The sequence below is a fragment of the Oryctolagus cuniculus genome, chromosome 19 (genome assembly GCF_051225735.1).
Source record: "Oryctolagus cuniculus isolate XC-2025 breed Fujian yellow rabbit chromosome 19, ASM5122573v1, whole genome shotgun sequence".
Taxonomy (NCBI): domain Eukaryota; kingdom Metazoa; phylum Chordata; class Mammalia; order Lagomorpha; family Leporidae; genus Oryctolagus; species Oryctolagus cuniculus.
Genome location: NC_142885.1, coordinates 9,743,713 through 9,769,306, shown reverse-complemented (window position 1 = coordinate 9,769,306; position 25,594 = coordinate 9,743,713). Strand labels below are relative to the sequence as shown.

Sequence of the window (25,594 nt, the reverse complement as noted above, 5' to 3'; positions counted from 1 at the left end):
CAGTGTTGGCCAGGGCACCTGCTGGGGTGAGCTGGGTGAGTCACTCCAGCCTGCCAGTCAGGTCGGCAGGACCAGGCAGGGCCATGCAGGAGCAAGACACAGCCTCGTCATCTGTAAAGCCAGGGGTTTTTCCACTCTTTCCCTCTCGTCTGGAGAGGAGGTTTGAGGTCCAAGGCACCAGGCTGCTCCGCGCCAGGCACAGCAGCTGCAGCCCATGCCCAGGGGACTCCTGATTTCTCGGCCCTGGTGTCTGATGCTGACCCGGTCTAACTCCTCTGCCCAGGGAGCTGGCTAGAATCCACATGGGACAGAGGGACTGGGCAGAGAAGCCATGGGAGACAGCACGGGTGTGCCTGAGACACACAAAAAGGCCCTTCAGCACCCATCCAGGCCTTTACATCTCAGTCCCACGGCCTGAAAAAGGGTGAGGGAGGCTGGGGAGATAAGAAGACTCCTCCTCCTCCAGCTGGACTCCGGCTTCCCTCCCCTTGCTGGCAGTGAGCAGAAAGGGGAAGCAGACTTGGGGAGAATGACTGTGAGAGAGGGAACAAAGGATGGGGGCCCACCCGGGAGGCCCCACCAGGAGGGTGAAGGCTGGGAAGGCAGGTGCACAGACCCAGGCCAGAGGGCGGCCGGTTCCTGGAAAGGGGGCAGGCCAAACCTGGCTGGACAAGTGGCAGCAGCTAGAGGTATTTCCAGAAAACTCTGCAAAGTAAATAAACTTCTTGCAACGTCTCCTTGCTTTCTGTGGAAAACCCAGAGAAATGTCAGAGCCAAGAGCTCAAGGGCCCCGAGTTCTGGGGGCAGTGGCAGCAGGGGAGGCCTCTCTGGAGGCAGGGGACGTGTTTACCCCATGCAGCAGTCTTGTCACCACACAAATAGCCCAGACTTTACAGCTGTTGTCATAACATCCCAGCTCTACTGCCTTGACCACTTTGGCACCTGTGTCCTTTGCCCACCCCCCAGCCTGGTGGGACTCACCCCCATCACTGCATCCGGGGAACTCGCACGTCTGCAGGGGTAGCCCCGCCCAGCAGCTCCTTCCCACTGCTAACCCAGGACCGGTCGGGACAGGAACTGGCTCTGTCCTGTCCTTGGCCAACAGCCCAGGCAGTCCAGACCAGTGGAGCCAAGGCAAGGGTCAGTCGTGGTGACTGACCTGTGGCCCCTCCAGCTGGCCTAAAGCAAGACCATGAGAGCCATTTTCTTTTTCTTTCAAACGCAGTTCTTTTCCAACATTGCCTGCCACGAGCTTTGGTGCCGAGAATCAGAGCAGCAGAGGCACATGGAAAAACGAAAAGCACAACCCCGGCCGACGGCACAGAGCCTCTCCCTGGAGAAGCCCAGGCTGGGGGGTGGCTGGGACACGCAGCTGCCTTCCCTCCCCCAACCTGAGCTCCAGCTTGTGTGGTGGAGGCAAGACCCCCCCATGTAAAGAGCTGTCCGGGAGAGAACGCCTGGGGTCTGTGTGTATGTGGGTGTGTGCATGTAGATGAATGCGTATATATCTCTCTATATAATAGGCTATATTAGAAAATTCTCTCTATGTATAAATATAAAACACTGGTATCCAAACCTGACACCAGTGGCTAACTAAAGTGCTTGTCAGGAGCTGAGCTGTGTAAGTAGCAGGTGAAACCACTTATCCTGAGTGCCAGGATGGGGGTGCTGGGGAAGTAAAACAATGGAGGCAGAGCAAAGCAGGTGCTGGCTGAGCCAGGCACCAGGGGCGCTCAGCTGCCCGGGTCTTCTTGGCCCCCGGGGCTGCCTGGTCACCGTCCCACGTCAGCACCATGCCTCTTCCTTACCCTACTGCACAGTGCTGGAAAGGTGGGCATGGGGGAAGGCTGGTCAGGCTGTGCCCGTAACTTCTTCTACCCACAGGCCACGCGGGAGAGAAAGGTTGTCGTCGTAATTAATCATGTGAAAAAAGGTATACCGCCGTCGCCCTTCCAGGCTGGCTCTGCCGCACTCTTCCTGGACCCCCTGCCTGGGGGAGGCTGTAAGTCCCAAGTGAAGCACTAGTACCTCCACCATCCCGAGACCCCTGCAAAACCAGGCCCCTGTTGGTCTCAGAGCCACAGATAGGCCCACAGGCAAGTGGCCATGAGAGCTCTAGGGAGCAGGGGGGGCCTGGAGAGCAGGAAGAGGCCCCCGCCAAGGACACAGTGCTACAAGAATGGGTTGGTGGTTGGAGGTTTGGTGGCAAATGGGCTTGGTGAGGATCCAGTCTGGAAAGAAACAACAACAAGTTATGAGATTGGGGAGAAGAGCAGGCGGTGCAGGAGAATGCAGTTTAGGCTCCCTTTCTCCCACCCGCTGGCTGGATGCAGTTTAGGAAGTTTCTCCCCCTCTCCCCCCTGCAGCGAGTGATCATGGTGCTGGGACCCTGGGTACTCACCATGAAGGGATTGGTGGAGATCCCAGCTGGCTGGCTCAGGGGCCTCTGCCCCAGCTTGGCTGATCCCAAGTCCCCAAAGGAAGTGCCTAGGAGGCAAGAGCAAGACTGCAGCTGACATGAACTTGAACCTTGGCTGCTGCTGGCCAGGGCAGCCCAAGGTGGACAGCAAGGGGGCCCTTCCTGAGAGAGGACGGGGCAGTCAGGGTGGCACACAGGCAGCCCTTGCTTCCCTAGATTCCCCTACCTCGGTTGAAAGGGAGCCGGGAAGGTCTGTGTGTGCGGGGACCCTTACCATTCTCCTGCTGGGCCAGCGAGCTCTGTGGGGGGAACAGCGGGGCTGGGAAGGGGCTGGCAAAGGTCCCTGCAGGTGGCACAGTCTGCGGGAAGCCAGGCCCCACACTGCTCATCCCAAAGCCGGGCCCTGTGGAATGAGACGTGAGGCTCAGGCAAACTTCTGGAAGATGGGGCTGGAGAATGTCCACTAAGTCCCCCCCCCCCACCATGGGAAGATAGTATGTAGTTATCCTTAATGAGAGGTAGCCGGGGCTGGGGGACAGAGTGAGCCCTGGAGCTTCTGCCCCTCCTGCTGCCACCTAACCTGTCCACTCCCTATCCACAGAGGGCATAGCTCTTATACCAAGGGGACCCACAGATCGAGGGCCAGCCCTGTGCCCTATTAAGCTGTGTAACTAGAGCAAGTGTTTAACCTCTGTGCTTCAGTTCTCTCTACAATGGGGACAGTCCTTATCTCACGGGGTTGCTGTGAAAGCCAAACCTGACGTGCACAGCATGGAGCCTGCCTGCCACAGGGGTCAGCTTGGGTTGCTGGTCACTGTCTCTCTTCCTGGCCCAAGGTTTCAGGGAGCTGGGGGTGGGGGATTGGCGTGGGTCTAAGGAGAGAGAAGCAGAGACCAGGGTATGCTGGGATGTGGGGAGAGCACAGGGCCTACAGGGGCTCAGTTTCCCTAGGGCTCAGCCTTGGGGCACAGAAGGGAGAGGCTGGACGCTCAGAGGGGTGTGAGGAGGGTTGGAGAGGAGTCAGTTTTTTCTAAAATGCTTGATTCTGCGGCTCAGCTGCTGCTCCTTTTAGCCTCCAAGCTGGCCTGAAACTGAAAAGCGGCCTGGCCTGGACTGTGAACGCTGCTCCTTCCCACAGTGAGCTGAGGGGTGAGGGAGGGAGACGCAGAGGTGTGTATACCCCAGAATCAGGCCAGGGACAGCGCTGGAGGCTTACCTGGGGCCAGGCCATTGGACTGGAACGGGTTGGTGGAAGGCAGCCGGGGCTGGGCGGCAGGGGCGGCGAATGGGTTGGTGAGGCCTGCCCAGGTTGGGAAGTGGGAGAGAGTGAGTTATTTTCTTGTTTGCTCGGTCCTGGGTTGACTGAGCATTCTTCTAAGAGTTGGTTTGTTCTCTCCCCTCCCATCCTCCAGCAGTTCCAATCTGCCCCTGGCCTTTGGTCCCCTGCCTAGGTCTCCACAGACAGGACTCACCTCCAAAGGCCAGCCCTGGGCTGCTGCCACCACTGGCCGTGGGGACCTGGCCAGTCATCCCGAAGATGCTGCAATAGGGAGGGAAGTTGGCACCACTTTCTCCAGGATCAGGGGCTGCACACCTGCCCTCCTCTCAAAGACGAGGAAGGAGAGCAGGACAGGAAGGGAGGGCAGTGCTGAGGCAGCTCCCCCATGGGGCACCTACCTGCCAGGGACACCTCCGGCTGATGCACCAGGGCCCAGGAGGCTGCCCACCTCGGCGAGGCTATTTGGCTGACTGGCAGGTGCAAGAGGAGTGGTCCCAAATGGAGTCACCTGGCTGCTCCCTGGGCAATTATAGGGGACAAAACGGAGTGCTAGGGTGAGACGGGATGGCAGGAGCAGGAGGTGGTGGAGCAGCAGAGCGACAGCACCTGAGGCAGCCCCTGGCTTCTCCGAGCAGCCTGTTTCTCTGTGGCCGCCCCACGCTGGAGGGCCCGTCTCCTGCTGTGAGTCCTGGGCAAGGTGACAGCTGAGCCCTTCTCAGGCTCTGCGGTGCTCAAAGCCACTGCGAGGAAAAAGCAACTCTCCCTGTGTCCAGCTGCCCTCCTGGGCGCACGAGTCTGTGCTCCCCTGCAAGGCAGCATCTCCATTTAGCAACATGTCACACGGGAGGACACAAGTCCCCAGCATACTCCGGAGACTCGGGGACAGTGGAGGTGCCACTGGGGCTGAGGAGCCGGGGTTGCCCACCCTTAGCACCGCTCCCTGTGCCAGCCCTGAGTTTGGCACACTGCAAGATTCTGCCTGTCCTCATCTTCACGTCCAAAAAGAAAAAGCGCAGAGGGCCAGTGCCGCGAGGGCCGCCTTACAAAACGGCAGTCTCCGGGGAGAGGCCCGAGTCCCTGCCACCTTAAGAAAGCCTCTCTATCCAGGCACTGAGACACGCCTGTGCTGCAGGTCCCTGCCGACCACTCCGGGCTGTTAGGGAGGTGAAATGAGCCCACAAACGGAAACGATTGCGTTGTTCTGAACGCTGGAAGACCCATTATTACTGAAGTGAAACGAACTCTGCCTAGTGCCTGCTGCATGTCGTGCTCAATAATCGCGTGCTGAATGGAAACTCGAGTCGGTGGAGTAAGCACTGAAGTCTAGTTGTGGCTCTCCACTTGCTACCACCGCCGGCTCTGCCCGGCAAACCAGCTCTCTCTGAGCCCACCTGTTTCCTTGCCTTCCTGCAGAGCAGCTGTGAAGGACCCTCTGAGCTAAGTGAACCTGTAAAGAAAGCATCATGCAAATCACACCCATGGAAGAAAACACTTCCAGGGCCAGAGAGGCGAGGCAAGGTCTCGGGAAACGTGGAGGGCTGTCTCAGGACAAGACGCAAGGGAACAAGGGCCTCCCCTGGACTCCCAGCTGCTGGTCTTTGGCTTCAACAAGAGGCGTGGGCCCACCTCCTGCTCAGCCTCTGGTTCAGCAGCAGCCTGTCCTGGGTCAGCCTTCCCTGACCCAGTGGTGTGATTTTGACTGCGGTTGTCTTCTCTTTGCACCGCCCTCCTCCTTCATGGCCTGGCCACGTCTGCATCCTTTGTTTCTGTATCAACTCTCTTGGGACTTTCTGTGCAAACGTGCACAAACATGGCAGGTACAGGGTGAGGGGCTGCAGCACTGTTTCTGAGAAAACGCTGGCAACAGCCTGAATATCCATTAGTAGGGGACTGATGAGCTACATATGGTCCATGCCGTTATATGCAGGAGGCTGGTGTTATGGTGCAGCGGGTTGAACTGCTGCTTTAGGCACTGGCATTCCATAGGAGAGCACTGGTTCAAGCCCTGGCTGCTCCACTTCTGATCCAGCTTCCTGCTAATGTGCCTGGAAAAGCAATGGAGGATGGCCCAAGTACTTGGGCTCCTGCCACTCAAGCAGCAGACCCCAATGGAGTTCTGGGCTCCTGGCTTTAGCCTGGACCAGCCCCTGGCTGTTGCAGCCATTTGGAGAATGAACCAGCAGATGGAAAATCTCTATTGCTTTCTGTCACTGTGCCTATGAAATAAATTAAAAAAAAAAGAATTAAGTAGCTCTTTATATATTGGTTTTTGAAAACGATCTAATAGATTTTTAAAAAAACCTGTTAAGTGGGGAAAAAAGGTACAGAACAGCATGTATATTATGCTGTAAAATGAGTTTAAAAAAATAAGAAAACATAAAATGAGTAAGTAAAGGCCACAGGCTCCTCTTTCGAGGCCTGGCTGTGGAGAGAAAGTGAGACAGATGGCATGGGCAAGCCTGCAGAAGCATCTTGTAGGATGGAAAACTTTAAGTGCATTTGTAGGCAGAAGGGAGGATGCCAGAGAGAGTGGAGGTGTAATTCCGATGAGAGAGTTTGGGAAAGGATCTGGGGCTGGAGGGAGGGTCTGCAAGCAAAGGTGCCTTTATAAGAGACAAGAGGAAGAACGAGGGGTGGGGGATGATAGACACAAGACAAGGAAAACTAACACTGGGCTGGGTCCCAAGTCTTCGTTGCTTCCTGGCCCTACAACCACATCCTGGTTTCATGTCAGTGAAGTCTGGGGTTTTTCTGAGTGCCCCAGAACTGCAGTTTGAATTGCAAGCTCTTCCTGTCCCCAAAGCTGCATGTGGTTTTCCTTTCTGAGGGGATCTTCCAAGGGCAAGACACTCAGCATGATGACAGGACCTGGGTTCTCGCATGAGCAGCTCAGGGCCCAGCAGGGAAGTCGAGGTGCCCAGCGCCTACTAGCTGCCACCAGCTCTGAGTATCAGCGCCTGCTGTTGCCACCTCCCGCCCAAACGCCTGGGTTTCTAGATCAACAAGCTGGCTTGCTGAGTGTCCTTCCTCTGTGCAAGGCTCCAGCTGTGCATAGTCAGTTGTTAATCATCTCCAGCCACAGGACACCAGGCAGGCTGGAAAGCCAGCAGGGTGGTGTTGGGTCTTCAGCCGATTCTCTAGGACCCAGGCCTTTCCCAGGCCTTCCCAACTGGCTCAAAACATGTGGAACGTGCACACAGCCCGCCCTCCTCAGATCAGACTCTTCAGTTTTGCTCTGGGTCTTTGTGTTTCAGAAGCTTTCTCCAGCAAGGATCAAGCCTTCTACTCTCCCTCCCAAACATGATGGAGCAGCTACAGGCCCTGGGCTGCAGGCCATGTTGTGCCTCCCTGTGGCCACTAGAGGGCAGAGCGCGCCCTAACCTAGGTGGGCCAGGCTGGTTCTCACAAAGGCTGCGCACAGGAATGCCTGGGCTCTTGTTTGCTTTCCACGTGCTGCTGGATGTTATGCCTGACCTAGAGCAGTTGCAGAGGAAACTGGTTTTATAAACCTCCTTTCTCCATACTCCCTCACACAAATACAAAAATTAAACCAGGCTGGTCAAGAGTCGCGCGCCTCTTCAAGGCTCCTCACTTACCGCTTTCTTCCTTTCTTTTGGGACACGCTATGAGAAGGCTCCTGGCAACATGGGCCCTGGTAAGTTTGTTGAGGTGACTAGATCACCTGGACGAAGGGTTCCTGCCCGGGGCTGGCTGTGGGGCTAAAGCTCTCCTCCTCTCTACCTCTGCCCCGTCAACTCTTGTCTTTAGAGCCTCAGCTGGGCACAGAAGGCATTGTAGTAGGGACCAGTTTGCAGGCTCTTTCCTCTAGTGCTCCACACTCAGAAACACATCTTTCTTGTTTAATTGGATATTCCTGCCTCATTTTACACTCCTGCCGACCGCGCACAAAAGGGGTCACAACACTGGCTGTTATCAGTCTTTAAAATGTTTGTCCACATAATGTATAAAATTATCATACCTGAGTTTACATTTTAGGTGAGTTGAGGATATTTTCATATTTTTTTGCTGGGGATTTCCTGCTTGTATCCTTGCCTGTTATTCTATTTTTTATTTAGAGGAATTAAAAAAGTACTTAATGGATACTAACTTTGGTTCTGTTTCCCATGTTCTACCTCCTCTCTGTTTCCTGACTTAAGCTTTGTTTGGAATGTCTTATTTTTTAAAAGATTTCATTTACTAATTTGAGAGGTAGAGTTACAGAGAGAGGGAGAGACAGAGAGAGAGGTCTTCCATCCACTGGTTCACTCCCCAAGTGACCCCAGTGGCTGGAGCTGGGCTTATCCGAAGCCAGGAGCTTCTTCTGGGTCTCCCACGTGGGTGCAGGGGCCCAAGCACCTGGGCCAACTTCCACTGCCTTCCCAGATCATTAGCAGAGAGCTGGATCGTAAGAGGAGCAGCTGGGACAGGAACCAGTGCCCACACAGGATGCTAGTGCTGCAGGCGGAAGCTTAGCCTACTATGCCATAGTGCCGGCCCTAGAATATCTTTTATCTTATGGATTGTATGACCTGTGCAATTTCTACTGTGAGGATTTATAGAGATTTTGTTTACTAGAATACGGTCAAATTATAAAAGGGTTATATGTTTGAAAATGATGTATACTCTCACTGCTGGTTACATAGCGTTACTTCTATTAGACTTGTTAAGCAGTTCCTCAAGCCGTCTCCTTTTCTCCTTATTTTATCCATTCATCTTGTGAGAGTGTGGTACAGTCTCCTGTTCTGTTGGTTTACTGAATTCTCATTGTGTCTCAGTTTCCATTTGATGAATCTCGCGGTTATGCTGTCACTTTAAGTACATGATTGTCGAGAACTTTGCAAATGTTAACTTTTATCATTATAAAATGTCTCTTCTTCTCCCCACTAAAAACAAAAGCAGCCAATCAGTTCCAGTGGTGCAGTGGGATGGCTGTCAGTAGAAGGAGACTTGAGAAGTGCCACTCTGGGGGCCGCTTGCTTAACTGTCTTCCATGAATTGACTACATTTTAAGGGTTCCTTCCAGACCTCAAAGCAGTATGACCAGAGGGCCCTGAGTAGGCTGTGGCAGGGGAGGAATAACTTACCAAAGCTGAAACTTCCAGTTAGCATCCGACTGGCTGGCAGCGAGGGTAGAGAAGGGCAGGGGCAGGCAGAGGAAGGGAGAGAGAGAGGAAGAGAGTGTAAGTCCCAGGCTTTCCTCCAGGTGTCCAGTCTCTGCAGCTGCCCTCCCAGGAGCCCGGGGTGCTTAAAGGAAGAGGGGCAGCCCTGGCCTAGCAGGACTCAGGGTCTGGGCACTCAGGGCGGAGCCTAATGCCTTAAAAAGGCCTTCAGATTCTCTTGTAGCAGTCAGGAAACAACATAGCATGAGGCTGTAGGCCTTTGCTCTTAAAGGGATAGGTGAGGAGTTCCCGCAGACTACCCCGAACTTTGCCCCAGCCCCTTTGACCCTCTGGGCCAGTCTATCACACAGACAATGAGGGCACTTTAGAGACAAAGCCAGGTTCACTGTGGCTTTTCTAGGCCTCAGGTCTCCATGGTTCCAGCCAGAGCGGTCCCAGTGTGTACCCTGCGTGGCTCTTGCTGCAGGGTGTGGCACTTTCTGAGGGAACAAGCAGAACGCTGGGCCACTCTCCTTTCCGGGAGCCCTGTCCCCTCTGCACGGCTTTGTGGCTAGTGGGGATGTCAGTGAGGGCTGATGTCTGCACGTGGACGGCTGCATGTCTCTCGGAGACAGAGGAAAATGGGGACGCTGGGGACCGGGGGCAAAGTTTACCTGCCGGTGTGGGCTGGGCCGGGAATGGGGCCTGGCCAGCGGGAGGGACACTTCCAAACACAGCGGCACCGGGGCTACTGCCAAAGGCATCAAAGTTGGCAAAGCCCCCAGGAGAAGGCGTGTGGCCTGCAGGTGGAAGGGATGTGAAGGTTACACAGGAAGGCTCGTGCATGTCCATGGAGGGGACCCACCATGACATCTGCCTTCCCACAGGGTCTCTTCAGGCAGGGGTCTGGGCAGAGCCAGAGCCACACAGGGCAGAGGGGCACCCATTCACTCCCTGCACTTTTTTAGCCTTACTCCATGAGGCATCAGCATTTTTGCTGGGGTCTGGTTTGCAACAGAATCACACGGGAAAAACTTTTTTTTTTTTTCGGTGGGAGAAGGGACTTGCCTCTACTGACTACGGCTGGTCTCTAGGAGGAGGGCAGAGAAAGGAATACGTGATAATGCCACTCCTCCGATTTTCAGAGAGAGTGCACATAATAAAAAGGGCTCCTTCCAAAGTTCTAAAAGGGAGTGGGAGGAACCCCCCCGGGGGGGGGGTCTCATAGTTAAACTCCTAAACGTCATCTGCGCGGTATTACTCAGCTCCCGTCCTCCCAGCCTTGCTCCACAATGGCCACCAGGGTGGTTCCCACAAAGAGATCTGGCCTTGGCCACCCAATGACGGACTGACTTCCTTGTGTCACAGGGAGGTTGGCATGGCCAGTCCCACTTACCTCCAAAGGCTGGGAATGGAGCAAAGGCTGGTGCAGCCTGGGGAGCAGCAAAGGGGTCTCCCCCGATGTCAGCCAGCAGGTCGGTAGTGGCTTTCTTCACAGCAGAGTGGGCCGGCAGCTGGGAGCTCCGGGCCTGAGCTGTGCGGGCCTGAGACTGGCTGACAGACTTGGAGAGAAGAAATTGCATAGAGCACTTAGAACTGCAGACATGACCTGGGCCGGGCAGAGCCAGCCCCACAAGTGAGAGAGAAGAGAGCGAGTAACTGCCCTTGACCGAGAGGCTTCCTGGGCTGAAGCGGCCCTGTCTTCTCAGGACTCCAGCTCCCACAGCTGTACATTTTGGAGCCCAGTTCATGGAAAAGGTCCACTGTCTTTTAATTCCATTTCCACAGACTTTCTGAACTGCCCTTGTATTAGTTGAGGTGACCCTGAGATGCAGTCATGTCACCCAACAGTGCTCTGGAGCCATGACCAGCTCTTCACTCCCAGGTAGTGGGAAGCAGCGTCTTGGCCCCTTCTATCTCCTTGGAGGAAATGGCCAGGTATGGAGCTGGTATTCTGACTTACCTAAACACCACTTCCTGCTGGCTATGTCTTCCAAAAGACACTAAGTACAAAGGTGGCAGATGCAAGAGTACTAACGATAGGAATGAGGACCAACTCACGGGTCCTGTACTGTTGTCCTGCTAGATCTGCTGGGTTTGATACAGGAAACGGACACGCCTGTCTCTCAAACCCCAACATAAGCCCAGAGTGCAGAGCTGAGAGGTACCTGGCTCGAGGTGGAAGCAGCAGCTGAGAGAGATGGCACAGGATCACCCAGAAGTGACCGCGGGGGTTTCCCTTCTGGGCCGGAGCCCTGGACAGGGGTGGAGGCACTGCCTTTGGTATAAGTGGGCCCCTTGACTTGGTCTGGAGGGACGTACCTTTGAGAGAGAACAGTCAGGCCGTAAGGAGACGGGTAAAACCTTGGACCGTGCTCAGTTCAGGTGCCTGGCAAAGTGCAGGTGACAGGAGTGGAAGCCCTCCCTCATTTTCTACCATTTCCCTTCGGAGCACAGGAGCTGACAGCTCAGCAGAGCCGGTGTTTCTAGAGCATCCTCTGAGTATCGCAGTGCTTTGTCTTCTGCAGTTGGGTTTTCTCTGGTTCGTGCCCTTTTCCCCTTCTCCCTCCTGCCCACCTCGAACACTGCTGCTCAAGTTTTACCACACCCACACCCACACACACTAATGCTGGTGGACAGGCAATCCTGTCTTCCAACTTCCCACTCAAGGGCCCCCTTTTACTTCCTGGGTGTTTCGTCAGATTCCTCCCTCTCAGTCCCACAGAAACGGTGTCAGTGGCCTCACCCCCTAAGTGCTCACGAGCTGGCCGCCTCCTGCTACTTCTGATAAAATCCCTTCCACTACAGCACATGCAGTCCCCACTCTGGAAGCAACTTCTTAGGACCGAGGACACCCCCAGGAGGGACTCTGCACATCAGCCCCTGTACTCTTTGCGAGTTCTTCTCCACCTTAGGTTTACCTCCCCCACCTCCCCACCACATGCATGTTCTGCACGTTCCAGATACCAAACAGCAGCGTCTTCGCTCACCTGGGGAGTGGAAAGGCAAGGGAGAAGGGGAACACGGTTTTCTTTATCAGGAAGACAGGATGCACAGCAGTCATGAGTGAAATGCCAGGGTAAAGGCATAAAGCCATTGGATGTGTGCTTCCCGACGTCTCTACCCATTATGAGATCAGCTGAGCTATAGAAACTACCTCCTGGGGTAGTGCCGGCATCCCACATGGGTGCCGGTTCAATTCCTGGCTGCTCCACTTCCGATCCAGCTCTTATTGGGCCCCAGCACACATATGGGAAACCCAGTAGAAGCTCCTGATTCCTGGCTTCAGATCGGCCCAGCCCTGGCCGTTGCAGCCATTTGGGGAGTGAACCAGCGGATGGAAGACCTCTCTCTCTCTCTGCCTCTGCCTCTCTGTAACTTTGCGTTTCAAATAAATAAATAGATATTTAAAAACAAAGAATTGCTTCCTGCTCCCACTTGGGGTACCTCCCCGCTCTAATCAGTCTCCTCAGAAGAGGGGAGGGACATCAAGTCGCCAGGGTTGTGTCCTTTCCCGTAGATCTATTACTCTGAAGTCAGAAGTTAGCCCTAATTCAGTCTGAGTAGAACAGACTCAACTCAGTTCTAGCCTTTGAGAGAAGCCCAAGTTCAACTCTAGAAACGGCTGTCGGAGGAAGGTCGTCCCCGACACAGGTCTCTGTGGCCTTGCTCTTACCATCTCTTCTTCTCATACTTTTCCTGGAGAAACTCCTTCACCTTCTGAGGGTCCCTGGAATCTGGTATTAAAGATGTCCGAGCATCAAAAAGGCCCAGCCAGATCTTCCTGCAAACCTGAGGGAGTGGAGTCAGGTGACAGGGGGTTGCAGCAGAAAGCATGGAATTCAGATCTCACTTCTGATTTCTTCACCAATAAATATTTACTGAGCACGGACACACTGTTAGGCAAACCGACAAGCCATGAACTATGCCTCTCCTCACAGTCTACAATATAACGGGGAAGTCATGCCTTTGATAAATAAATTTAAAATTATATTTTGTGACTCATATTGAAAAAGGAAAATAGAGAGCCATGAGAATTATGAAGAACTAAAATTGGACGGGCGTGGGGTCAGGAACAATTTTCAGAGTTCTGGCTTCCTGGACAACCTCTGGAGGCCCTGGCGGGCACCTCTACCCAAATCCTCACCCTAAGCCAGGGTACTGCTAACACTACGAAGGCAACTTCCAACTGACAGATTTAGCTGGAGAAGGGGTTTAACTCCCTTTCAAGAAAATAATGTGGGCTGGTGCCGCAGCTCACTAGGCTAATCCTCCGCCTGCAGTGCCGGTACTCCAGGTTCTAGTCCCGGTTGCCCCTTTTCTAGTCCAGCTCTCTGCTGTGGCCTGGGAGGGCAATGGAGGATGGCCCAAGTCCTTGGGCCCTGTACCCGCATGGGAGACCAGGAGGAAGCACCTGGTTCCTGGCTTCAGATCAGCGCAGCACGCCGGTCATAGTGGCCATTTGGGAGGTGGACCAACGGAAGGAAGACCTTTTTCTCTGTCTCTCTCTCTCACTGTCTAACTCTGCCTGTCAAAAAAAAAAAAAAAAAAAAAAAAAAGAATGTGGACTTAAACCAAGGGTGTCAAGGTCCACGTAAGCTGAGCTGGCTCCAGGCCTTACTCAGAGGGGCTGGCACAGTTAATTCTCAACAGGGGCGTTCACTATTTTCCCAGAGGGCCCAGGGACTATACCCAGTAGATACAACTTCTTCCCTTGATTTCCCCAAAGAGGGGCTGAGACAAACTATAATTTGAGTTACTAAGAGTCTGTGAATATGCAAATACATACAGGAGAAAACATCTTACATACTAACAAATTAAGGGAAACTCAACTCCCCAAAGACTGTAGGCTTTTTTTTTTTTTTTTTTTAAACCATCTTGAGGTAAGGCCAGCAGACAGGGAAACTGCAGCCCTCCGGCTGGTCCAGCTGTTCGGTGGGTGGCAGCTTACCTCGTTTCCACGAGATTGCAGGAATAGGACTTCAGGCTCAGTGAAAGTGGTCATGGAGATGGACTTGACACGATGAGGGGGGTTCAGGCCTCTCCTGGGGGAGAGAAATAGAAAGGAGAAGTATAGCTCGGTTGGCACTGCAGGTCTGGTTATGGGAGGCGAGGGGGGAGAATGACTAAAACGACGGCACACAAACGGCTCAGACAGAGCCTCATCTGCAGCTACTTCCTGGTTCCAGGAAAGTAGGAAACAAGAATATCTTAGAGACTTCTAATGAGAGACAGGGAAGAGAGAGTCAGGAGCACACTGTGATCCCAGTCATTTTGGAGAGGGAAGGCAGTCTGTCCATCTAGAAGCTCCCTCTGGTCTGGCTCCAATCCCAACAGTTCCAATGTCCAGCCTGTAGAACCCGGTGGGGGTACTTCTGGGAACTCAGACATGTAACCAGTTCCCATTTCCTGTTCTGTCATTGTTTTAGACCTGCAGCACATCTCCATGGTCCCAGATAAATCTCACAGGCTTGAGGGAAGGCAAAACTAAAGCCCAGGACTATTCCTGGTAACACTAACAACGAGGATTTTGTGACAAAACCCAGATTTCCCAGGCCGGCTGCCCCTCCCCTTGTCTACAAAGAATGGGGGACTGGTGGAGGGGAGGAAGGGGGGTCCCTTTCTCTTTTAGGACGCCATCTCTGGGCAAAGAAATATTCCAGACCTTCTTATTTCTAGATCTTGCAATAAGGCAGGAGGAAGTCAAGTTTAACCACAAGATACGAGGCTGGCACTGCTAGAATACATACCCTGTAGCGATGCTTTTGTGCCTGCTCTGTGTGTTCTGTTAACTCCCTGGGAGTCCTGTTCTGCACACAGAAACCCTGTAGAGATTACAGCAGAAAAGCAGCCTTGCTTGCCCTCACTCAGCTGGTCTCTGGGGTGTTCAAACAGGAGAAACTTGGGACTAAGCCAGGCAGGGCTGCATGGGCTCCCCTTTCTTCACACCTGAAGTTTTTACTATGGTCTAGACATACTGCCCTCAGCAGAGTGAAACAAAACTGGCCAAACCAAACCAAAACACACCCTGGGACTGGAGTGAGAGGAAAGCCAGTCTCAGCTGAGGATGCCCTTCCAGACTTTTCTTCTCAGAGAAAAACTGGGCAAATCAAGATCTTAAAATAAAAGTACAGGGGCAGGTGTTGGGTTACCGCACCGGTTAAGCTGCCACTTGCAATGCAGGCTTCCCAGAGTGGAGTCATGGCTGCTCAGCTTCCAATCCAGCTCCCTGCTAACACACCTGGGAAAGCAGTGGAAAATGGCCCCAGTGCTTGGGCCCCTGCCACCAACATGGGACACCAAGGAGTTCTGGTTTCCTGGCTTCAGAGTGGACTGGTCCTGGCCATTGAAGCCAATTGGAGAGTGAACTAGCAGAGAGAGCACCTCTTTCTCTCTCTGTTGCTTGGCTTTTCACATAAATAAATATTTTTTTAAAAAAGTATTGATGGCCCTCCACATCCGGGGGTTTTGTAACCCCAGATTTAACCAGTATGGATCAAAAATAGTTGAGAAAAAAACTGGGTTCATATTGAACATGTCTTGGCTTTTTTCCCCTCATCATTACCCTTTAAACGGTATTATATGTCAACTATTTATATAGCATTTACATCGCATTGTTACAAGTAATGCAGAGATGATTTAAAATATTTGGGAAGGAGGGCATTTGGCCTGGCAGTTAAGATGTTGCTCATCCCATCATAGAGTGCCTGCTTCCAGTCCTGGCTCTGCTCCCAATTTTAGCATCCCGCAAATGCACACCTGGGAGGTGGCAGGTGATGGCTGAAGTACTTGGGTCCCTGCAACCCATATGGGAGACCTGGACTGAGTTCCCAGCTCTTGGCTTTGGCCTTGTCCAGTCCCAGCTGTTGTGGGCATTTGAACCAGCTGATGAGTGATTTCTTTCTCTCTCATTCTGCTTCTCAAGTAAGTAAAATAAAACATTTTTGAAGTAGATAAAGTATATGGGTGGGTGCGTGTAGGTTCTGTGCAAACACCATGCCATTTTATATAACGGACTTGAACCTCTAAGGGTTTTGGCGTCCACAGGGAATCCTGGAACCAGTCCCCTGTAGGTAGTGATAGGGTCCTGGTTGAGTCCTTAGGAAAATACTTTACCAAATTAACTTAAATTCATAGAGAAGGTGAGTGAAAGACACATTCATGCTCACAGGTACACCCACAGAATAACAGTGCTTCTGCAGAATCTGGGAGAACGGCACTGTAGGTGTTGGTGTGAGTGATGGCAGTGAGGTGGGGAGCAGGGGGACTGATGACACAGTGCCGAGCAAACTTGAAGGGAGCCGCTCTTCTGGATGATAAATGACCCATTATGGATTCTACAAAGGACAGGACACTGGAAGCTAGAGTTAAGGTCATTTTTAGCAACTCTGCTTTTAAGTGAAGGGTCTCAAAATGCCCTTAAAAAAGACAAGCACTATCAAAGAGGACCGATGCCCCCAGGAAACACAAGAGCAAGAAAAAGGAGAGGGGGAAGGAGGAGGAGGCTTTGTTCCTCCATATCACACAATAGCTCTTACTCTTCTGATCACATTTCAGAAGCAGCCCAGTTTTTCCCCTTAAGTTTCTCTTGCTCCTGGTTCCGTTTGGTTTGAATACTAGCCAGCCCATTTTGATACTCTTTCCACAGGCTGTCCCCTTCAGAATGCCAGACCTTTCTGAAATCTGTCTGGGGTAGATCTCACTGCTTCTAGGACCTAGGTCTTCTCCTTTTCCTGTCACTAACAACTATTTTTTTTAAAGATTTATTTTTATTTATTTATTTGAAAGAGTTACACAGAGAGAGGAGAGGTGCAGAGAGAGAGAGAGAGAGAGAGAGAGAGAGGTCTTCCATCCAATGGTTCACTCCCCAAGGGGCTGCAACAGCCGGAGCTGTGCCAATAAGAAGCCAGGAGCCAGGAGCCTCCTCTGGGTCTCCCACAGGTGCAGGGTCCCAAGCACCTGGGCCATCCTCCACTGCTTTCCCAGGCCATAGCAGAGAGCTGGATCAGAAGAGGAGCAGCCGGGACTAGAACCAGTGCCCATATGGGATGCTGGCGCTTCAGGCCAGGGCGTTAACCCACTGCGCCACAGCGCCGGCCCCACTAACAAGTATTTTACTTTGATAAAATACACAGCACTCTAGTGGGCACTGTGGGGGATAGGAAAATCACAGGATCTAGTCTTTGCTCACCAAGTGCTTAGAGAAAAGACCCAGGAAGTCCGGGCAAAGTACTTCTTGAGGCAGCGGGGTGCCAGTCAGCCAGGCCCTGGCAGATCAGGGAGAGGTGACTCCAGGATGCAGCAGTGGGGAAGGAAGAGACACGGTCACGGGAAAGGTAAAATGCGCTATGTTTACACTAGAGAAACAGATTCGAAGCCTATCTCAGAAAGGTCACTGACATTTCCTGAAAGGACAACCAGGAACGGTTAGCAAAGTGTAAACAGGGAGGTGCACTTCCTTGTGGGGGGTGGAGGGGGGATTCAGCTTTGGCACCAATCAAGAAGGGATGCTTACAACAACAGAACTTCTTATGGCTGAACTTGGAGGGGGTGGGGGCAGGCAGAGAAGCTGGGTGATAGGACCGAGGCAGGCAGAGAAAGTTAGAAGTGATTTACATGCTGTGGGCCAAATGAATCTGATAGAACAGGATGTTTCCATAGCACAGTACAAAAAGCACAGCTCTGACCTTGATGTCTGTAGGCTGGATTATGTATAACCAGAGCCACAGTTTGGGGGCAGGGAGAACGTTCTAAAGAGAAGCCTCGCTCTGCAGCCCAGAAGAGGGCCTACCTCCATGGCCTATGAGTCAGAAGACTTCTGAATCATAGAGGGACCACTGCTGGCTGAGAGAGGCACTGTGGAAACAAGAGCCCCTTTCCTGCTGGCAGCTGACATCGCAGTCTCCATGTGGTGCACCCCTCTGGGCACGCACCAGGGCCCTGCAATGGGCCCAAAGCGACTCACTGGCCTGGAATTCAGCAGCCCCAGTTCCCCAGAGTGTACCCAGTGTAACTCCCAGCTTCTCCCCCACAAGAAGAAGTAGGAGTTAGAAGGAGGCACTGCCCTTCAGTTATCATGCCAAATCCAGTCTGCTATTTCTGACCAGGAGGTGCTAGGGAAACAGAAAGATAAATGTATTTGCCCAGAACAGGGCATGGTTTTCTAGTTGAAGAGGAAGTATGTCGCTGGGACTCAGCCCTCCAGCCAGGCACACCGTCTCTATCAACTCCAGTTTCTTTTCTCGCAGAGCACCTAAATGGCATTAGAAATACTTTCAGTTACTTGGCTGATAAAGCCCTTCTACGTGTACACGTTTGGCTGCTCAGTTCTCTCCTTCTCCGCTCTCCCCTTTGATTCTAGTAAGCACACAACGATTTCTACAAATACCACACTTTGTTTTCCTGTGACCATCACCTTCAAACTGGCCTACATTTTGCTGCTATCTTGCTTCATAAAAACATCAAACCTGCTCAGCTGCTTAGATAAGAAGGTTCTGCCAGGTCAACAATGGAAAAAACCAGTTCCACCCAGTACCCAGGTTCTTTTATTTGTGCCAAATTTGAACTTGGGAATTCCTTGCCTCTGAATATTTGTGTTTGAATTCATACACCCTGTATTGTGTTCCTTTGCTCCTGGGATTCCATTCCTCTGCTGAGCAGGGGACAGCTAAACTGGCTTTGCCTTTAGTTTAGGCTCAAACATCACCAAGGAGTCCCAAACAGGAAGCCTCTCCGGCTACCCTGCTGCAGGGTCAATGTCGCTGAGTTGTAGGAAACCTCTTCATTTCCTTTGCTCTGTGTCAGTAGCAAAGGTCAACAGCGTCCTCTTGTCCAGAGCCAGGTGGAGTCTGATGACATTACCGCTGCCCTCTTCAGTGCAATCTCTACCTTTTCCCTTTTTTTTTTTTTTTCTCATTTTCTTCTCTTCTCATCCCTTTGGAAACTGATTACTTCCTAGCTTTTAAAGCTGCCTTATCCTCTTAGGATAAAGTGCCTGAATATGTAATTTAGTGAGACTCTGGGCAGAGGTGAATATCAAAAGTGATTGAGTAGGGGCAAGGGACACATGCACCTCCCCCAGAATGGGTGGAAATAGACTGAATTACTGAACACCACACTATACTTTTCCTTCCATGGGGATAAAAATGCTTCAATTAGGAACTACAATTAGCAAGCTAGGAAGGGAAACAGGTGCTTGTTGGGGTAGGAACTTGTCACAAACGAAGAACTGTCAAATACATCTCTTGACACCAATCCCTGGGCTCCGCCTACCTGCTATCAGAGTAAATTTGGGCAGAAGTAGAAGAGACAAGGATCTGTTACAAAGACTTAAAGGATGGCCCCAGCCATGGCAAGGAGGCATGTTGCACTTTGTTGAAAAAACTAGGTGTCGGCTGGTGCGATGGCTCACTAGGCTAATCCTCTGCCTGCAGCGCCAGCACCCCGGGTGCTAGTCCCGGTTGGGGTGCCGGATTCTGTCCTGGTTGCTCCTCTTCCAGTCCTGCTCTCTGCTGTGGCCAGGGAGTGCAGTGGAGGATGGCCCAAGTCCTTGGGCCCTCCACCTGCGTGGGAGACCAGGAGGAAGCACCTGGCTTCTGGCTTCGGATCGGCGCAGCACGCCGGTCGTAGCGGCCATTTAGAGGGTGAACCAATGGAAGGAAGACCTTTCTCTCTGTCTCTCTCTCTCACTGTCTAACTCTGCCTGTCAAAAAAAAAAAAAAAAAAAAAAAAAAAAAAAAAAAACAAAACAAAACACCAAAAAAAGCCAAAAAACTAGGTGTCAATGTAAATGCCCATCTCTGATGTCAATGAGGTCTCAGGCCTCAATGTCCACTTATTTCTAAAGAGAAGTGGTTTATCTATAGAGGGACTCAGGCAAACCAGAGCAAGAAAGAACATTTGTGGCAATGCTTAGAATAGATGTTTTCTTGGTGGCATTTTTTTTTTAAACTTCATCTTAAGCTTCAAATGGCAGGTTCACCCTCTGGTAGTGGAGCCAGAAACATAAACAAGCAGGCATGTGTACAAGAAGGAGAAATGAAAAGGAGCTATATATCCAGGTTAAGTCAATTAGGTATTGGAAGAAAACCAAATGAATAAAACTAGGGCAAATTTGGGCCCTAAAATTGTGGCAGTATGGATGCAAATTTAGCAACAGCAGAAACCAGCAGCCTTTCTCTCGGGCCCTCACATAACACTGAGGTTTTTTGCTACAGCTGAGAAAATATTTCTCATTTAAAAAGAGAGCAGGAATGAGCTCATACACACAGCAACGAAGGCATAGTCATGCCCACTCCCCCAAGATGAAAATGTGAATTTGTCTGCAGACCTTAGGAAATTTAGCTTTGGCTGCAACAGTCGACTTTGCTCCCCCAGCCAATCCAGCCAGCTGGGAGCTCTTGTCGTTCTGCTCACTGCCCCCAGAGGACTCCACCCCCTAAGAAGTACACATATTTGTAACAGTCAACAGAAATCTGGCCTTTAAAATAAAGCCAGTCTTGAAGTCTCCTTTCCCTGGCTACGGTGCCAAGCGTGGCATTTCAAATCCCCTTCAATACCCTCTTCATTTTAACAAGGAATATTTCTTTCCTTGCATCAAACCTCAATGACTCTCCAGCCCACATGAAGCTTTATTTACTTCACAGCATTTCTAATATTACCTACAATCACAGACAGAAGAATTTATCTGTGGCCCATGGCGTCTACTAGGAAGGAGCTATACGAAGATGGGGATTTTGTCCATACCCTATCTCCAGTGTTCAGAATAGTGGTTGGGGCTTGCTGGGAACTTAGTATGAAGCAGTTCACTGATTCACTGAACGCGTAGGCTGCTTACCATAACTTTTACTTCCTACCTCCATCAAATCCTAATCTTTGTGCAATCAAGCTTCTGGCTTTAAGACGCTAAATGGTCCATGTGCTTCCAGGGAGCACACCTCTCCACTGTTTGCTGGAAGGAGTGTGTTCTCTCCTCACTCTGCAGCAAGCAGCAAGATCCCCTGCCTCACAGACCAGCTCTGAGTCCTTCCCACAGCACATCAAAGGGATACAGGCCATACTTTGCTAAGGCCTCTTTAAAAAGGACACATGCCTTGGTCTAGTCCATGCTAGTTGGAACTCCAATTAACAAAGTACCAGCAGAACCTAGGCAGATGATCAGGGCCAGGGAAACCTTAGCTGTCTTGCAGAGTTTCTCCTGATGTTTTTCTCCTTATGATCTCAATGTGCCTTCAGCTCTGCTTCATTTACTGGCCCGGCCTCTTACTCTCCTCTCACTTCTGGCTAGCAAAGGGTTGGCTGAGCGTCTCACTTCTAAACCATCAAAATACATCCCCTCAAGTCTGTCACCTCAAAAATCACTCCCTGAGTAATTTTCACAATGCACTACCAACATTCTAAGCAAAAATGTCCTTTCTAGAATTTCTTTCAACAAGGAAAGGGCTGATTGATTCCTCCTACTTGGTCCCATGAAAATTTAAGTTCCCAGGGAATTAAGCCCCCACCTAGTTTGATGTAAACACATCCCAGACAAAGACAGGCATCTGGGGGGTACTTCTCTACTTAGCAGCTAATCAGTCCTTAGGCCATTGCTACCTCTGTTCAGGGTCTACCCAGATCCCAGGTGTCTGACTTATCACAACTGAGACCAGTAATAGTGGTCACAGGAAAAAGTGGTAAGGTATTGCAGTGTGCACTGATACTAAGCGAGTTAACTTTCCTGGCAAAAGAAACCAGGTTTTTGGTGGAGCGTGGCTCACTAGGCTAATCCTCCACCTTGTAGCGCCGGCACACCGGGTTCTAGTCCCGGTCAGGGCGCTGGATTCTGTTCTGGTTGCTCCTCTTCCTGTCCAGCTCTCTGCTGTGGCCCGGGAGTGCAGTGGAGGATGGCCCAAGTGCTTGGGCCCTGCACCCGCATGGGAGACCAGGAGAATCTGGCTCCTGGCTTCGGATCAGCGGCCATTGAGGGGTGAACCAATGGAAAAAGGAAGACCTCTCTCACTGCCCACTCTGCCTGTCCAAAAAAAAAAAAGAAAGAAAGAAAGAAAGAAAGAAACCAGGTTTTTAATGTGTCCCAGATCCCTTGGCCTTCCTTCTGTCCTGATTTAGGAATATTCATTATAGAAGGGAAATGTTATTTATGGGGTACTGTAAACCAAGATCTAGAAAATAATAACGAGGCCAGCACTTCCCATTTATTCAGTTTTATCTTCCATGCCACCAGCAACGGGAATGAAGTAACACAGTTTCCTAACATTTTTCTCCTAGAACCTAGCTCAGACAGACCATGCATTTTCTCCGCTGCCTCCTTCTCCAGACTCTGTAGTCAGATTTCTCTTTTCATAACAGGATCTTGAGGAATCTGCTCCGTGTCATTGTACTTTACATTATAAATACTCCTCAATGTTCCCATACCTCTCCACAAAGTGCTGGTCCCAATCTCACCTCTCCACGCTCTTGCTTGATTTGCATTTCTATCGCAACTTGTGACAGCATTCCTGTCTATGTTCTAAATCATAGTTCCAAGAGCCACAGTGACTTTTACTGAGGCCCAAATCCAGTTCACGCTCACAATACATAAGCGAGGCTGATCAGAATATATAGAGAAGTTTGGCAAAGGAGGTAAAAACTGAGCAGGGAAGAGAATTTCAAACTGTAACTGAGGAGCCCTGGGTCCTCATTTCTGGTCTGCCTTGATCACAGCTAATATCAAACAACAAATGCTGAGAACAGCAACCCCCATATGGCATTGGGCAAGTTACTAAACCACTCTTTGCTTCTGTTCTTCCATCTGCCATGCAAAAACAACACTGCTCCTTCCTTGGCTCCTAAAGGTATAAGAACAAGGAAAGCTTTCTTTGTTAAAAAAAGAAATTAATAGTCATAAAAAAGCCTGAATAAATCCATTGATAAAAAGCAAAGATCTAGTCCTAGTATCAGATGTTAATCATGCATCTAATCAAATAATTACCTAAGGGTGGGGGGAGGGGGAAGAACCTTACTATGTAACAAGAAATGTGGGTTAGAATTGTGGTTGTAAATTAGCTCTGTCATGACAAATACAGTGTTGGTGCCAAGTGTAGCACTGCAGATTATACAACAAATCACCCCTCCCCGCCCCCCAGCCAGAATCTAGAAAGAGTTTACCACCAGGATCCAGCCAGGGCAACAGTGAGCTTAAAGGTGTGTACATGACCACACATTAGCATGGCTCGCTCAGATCTGCACACCTTTGGAAAAGTTACGTGCTCTGCCAGGGGAACCCATCAGCTCTCACCTCAAGGATCTAAGAAATCTATCCTCTGGGTAGCATTCCAAAGCCCTGCAAGATTAGGATCTTCGCGCTGGGCCATGCCTCCTCCTTCCCTGCCACTATCTGTAGGCTGGCATCCTGGCTCAACTCACTCATTTCCAATCGGTTTCTACGTTTCACACGCCAGGAGGGCCACAAACAAGAAGGAAGAAAGGGACTTCTTCACCTTGGGCCCAGCTTTCTCGACCTCTTTCCCTTTCGCCTTCCACCTACATGAAGCTCCCTTTAAAGATCCGCGTCATTTGCTGGCCCTTTAACTCCACCCCCACCCCCCACGCCGCGTTCTTTTCGATTCTCCACACTTTCTCGCTCCCTACTTGCAGTTCTCCCCATCTCCCTCAGGGAGTTTCTCCCTTCCCCTCCGGTGTCCTTCCTCACCCCCACTCTTCCTCCGCAACGCGACTTCCAGCCGCCTCTGCTCTGCCTGCCTGTTCCCCCCCGCGACACCGCTGCAGCGGACTCCCGCGCGTCCGGGGCCTCCCCACCACCTCCCGCACGGGCTCGAGCCCGCGCCCCCCATGCCGCTCTCCGACCCCCTCTCCCTCCCTCCCCAGCGCTGGTCCACTCACAGGAGGCCGGAGCAGGTGGTGCAGACGAAACTGCCCACGGTGATGTCCACGTAGGTGACCCCGCGCTGGGCGCACTCGAAGCAGTGGCGGTTCCCGGCCTGGCTGCAGCCGCCCAGCTCCCGCACTCGGCGGCACCACACCTCCGAGGCAGCCTCCGCCTCCGCTTTCCCCGCGCCGACCCCGCCACCCGGACCCGGGCCCTTCTTCGCCGCCATCACCATCGCTGCCCACTTCTCGGCCCTCCTCTCCGCAAGTCAGCAATCGCCCCTTCAACTACTGCCGCCTTCCCGCCTCCTCCGCCGCCTTCGCACGCCCGGCTCTCCTGACAGAAGCTGCGAGCCGGCGGCGTCCGCGCGAGACTCAGCCACCCCCGGCCTCGCCTGTCCTGCACGCTGATTGGCTAGTCTTCTCCCACCTCCGCGCTCTCATTGGCTTGCTCTGGAACGGCCTCCGGTTGCCGGAGCCGCCAAGGCCACGCCCACCGCCGTCTGGCCTCAGGCCTCTCCCATTGGCGGGCAGAGACTCCGGCTTCGAGAATTGTGCGTGCTCGGTCCTTGTCCCCGCCCCCTCGCGCCACTGCCTGCACTGCGGCCCGCCTCCCAGTTTTGATTGGTGAGTCCCCGGCACTCGGGCTTCTGTGCTAATTCTGATTGGCTGTCTTGGCTGCAAAGTTAGCGCGCGAGACAGAAGGGGTGTCACGCGCATGCGCATCTCTCACCTTCCGGACGGATGACGGTCATTCCCGCCAAATTTCAAAGCCTGAGGAGCAACAGGCAAAGCAGAAGTGCAGTGGCCCTAGAGGGGCTGAGGGGAAGAGGTGGAGAGAAAAGAACTCGCACGCTAAAGAAGGGAGAGACTATGCTTTATAAAAATTTATTTACTCCTACTTTATGCCATAGGTGGACTTCTCATTTTTATACTCTTGGGTGATGGATCACACGGCAGGTGTGTGGCCCAGTCAGGATTTGAATCTGTGTCCTCTAACTTCAGAAACCTTGCTCTTCCCCCCAAATCTTTTCTTTTTAAAGATTAAAAAAATTTTGAGAAGTAGTTACAGAGAGGGAGAGACGGAGAGAGGTCTTCCATCCGCTGGTTCACTCCCCAAATGACTGCAGATCCAAAGCCAAGAGCCAGGAGCTTCTTCCTGGTCTCCCACGTGGGTGCAGGGGCCCAAGCACTTGGGGCCATCTTCTGCCGCTTTCCCAGGCCACAGCAGAGAGCTGGATCGGAAGTGGAGCAGCCGGGACTGGAACTGGCGCCCATATGAGATACCGTTGCCTCAGGCAGAGGCTTAGCCCTCTATGCCACAGCGCCGGCCCTGAAATCCCGCTTTGAACCACCATGTTTAGGTTAGTTGGGACGGTTTTTTGATTCTTCAGATGACAAACGGTTGATTGAGTGTCTGCTAGGTTCCAGGCACGTTCTAGATAACGAAATACAGCAGTGAACAAACCAACCAAAATCCCAAACCTGCGGAGCGTACAGCCTAGTGTCTGGGGCAGACACTGTGGAAATGCGTCATCATTTAGTGAACCATTCTTTTTTTTTTTTTTTTTGGACAGGCAGAGTGGACAGTGAGAGAGACACAGAGAGAAAAGTCTTCCTTTGCCGTTGGTTCACCCTCCAATGGCCGCCGCGGCCGGTGCGCTGCAGCCGGCGCACTGCGCTCATCCGATGGCAGGAGCCAGGTACTTCTGGTCTCCCATGCAGGTGCCATCCTCCACTTGGGCCATCCTCCACTGCACTCCCTGGCCACAGCAGAGGGCTGGCCTGGAAGAGGGGCAACCGGGACAGAATCCGGCGCCCCAACTGGGACTAGAACCCGGTGTGCCGGCGCCGCTAGGTGGAGGATTAGCCTAGTGAGCCGCGGCGCCGGCTTAGTGAACCATTCTATGCGTAGAATTAACTTAAGGTCTT

The 25,594-nt window shown here is 52.1% G+C and overlaps 1 protein-coding gene across 2 annotated transcripts; it reads right to left on the bottom strand.

Annotated features, from left to right (window-relative positions):
• Positions 1–1,202: 1,202 nt before the first annotated feature.
• On the bottom strand, positions 1,203–24,217 carry AGFG2 (ArfGAP with FG repeats 2). Of its 2 annotated transcripts, XM_002711917.6 has the most exons (13): positions 23,678–24,217; positions 13,749–13,842; positions 12,474–12,589; positions 10,966–11,119; positions 10,194–10,359; positions 9,472–9,597; positions 8,783–8,815; positions 4,097–4,217; positions 3,892–3,959; positions 3,636–3,719; positions 2,694–2,822; positions 2,402–2,487; positions 1,203–2,231 (listed from the first exon to the last, which is right to left on the bottom strand). In XM_002711917.6, exons 1-13 carry the CDS (start codon positions 23,896–23,898, stop codon positions 2,172–2,174), a joined length of 1,458 nt encoding a protein of 485 aa, XP_002711963.2. In that variant the 5' UTR covers positions 23,899–24,217; the 3' UTR covers positions 1,203–2,171. The 2 variants fall into 2 exon arrangements, with proteins under 2 accessions (XP_002711963.2, XP_008256226.1); XM_008258004.5 differs by lacking the exon at positions 2,694–2,822 and having other exon boundaries at positions 23,678–24,059.
• Positions 24,218–25,594: the final 1,377 nt, after the last annotated feature.

Coding starts and splice junctions, on each gene's coding strand:
- AGFG2 (XM_002711917.6), bottom strand. CDS start 23,898: ATGGTGATGGCGGCGAAGAAGGGCCCGGGTCCGGGTGGCGGGGTCGGC. Junction 10,360..10,965: donor CTGCTTCCACCTCGAGCCAG/GTACCTCTCAGC, acceptor CTTCTCTCCAAG/TCTGTCAGCCAGTCTCAGGC. Junction 8,816..9,471: donor GGCCCAGCCCACACCGGCAG/GTAAACTTTGCC, acceptor CCTCGCTGCCAG/CCAGTCGGATGCTAACTGGA.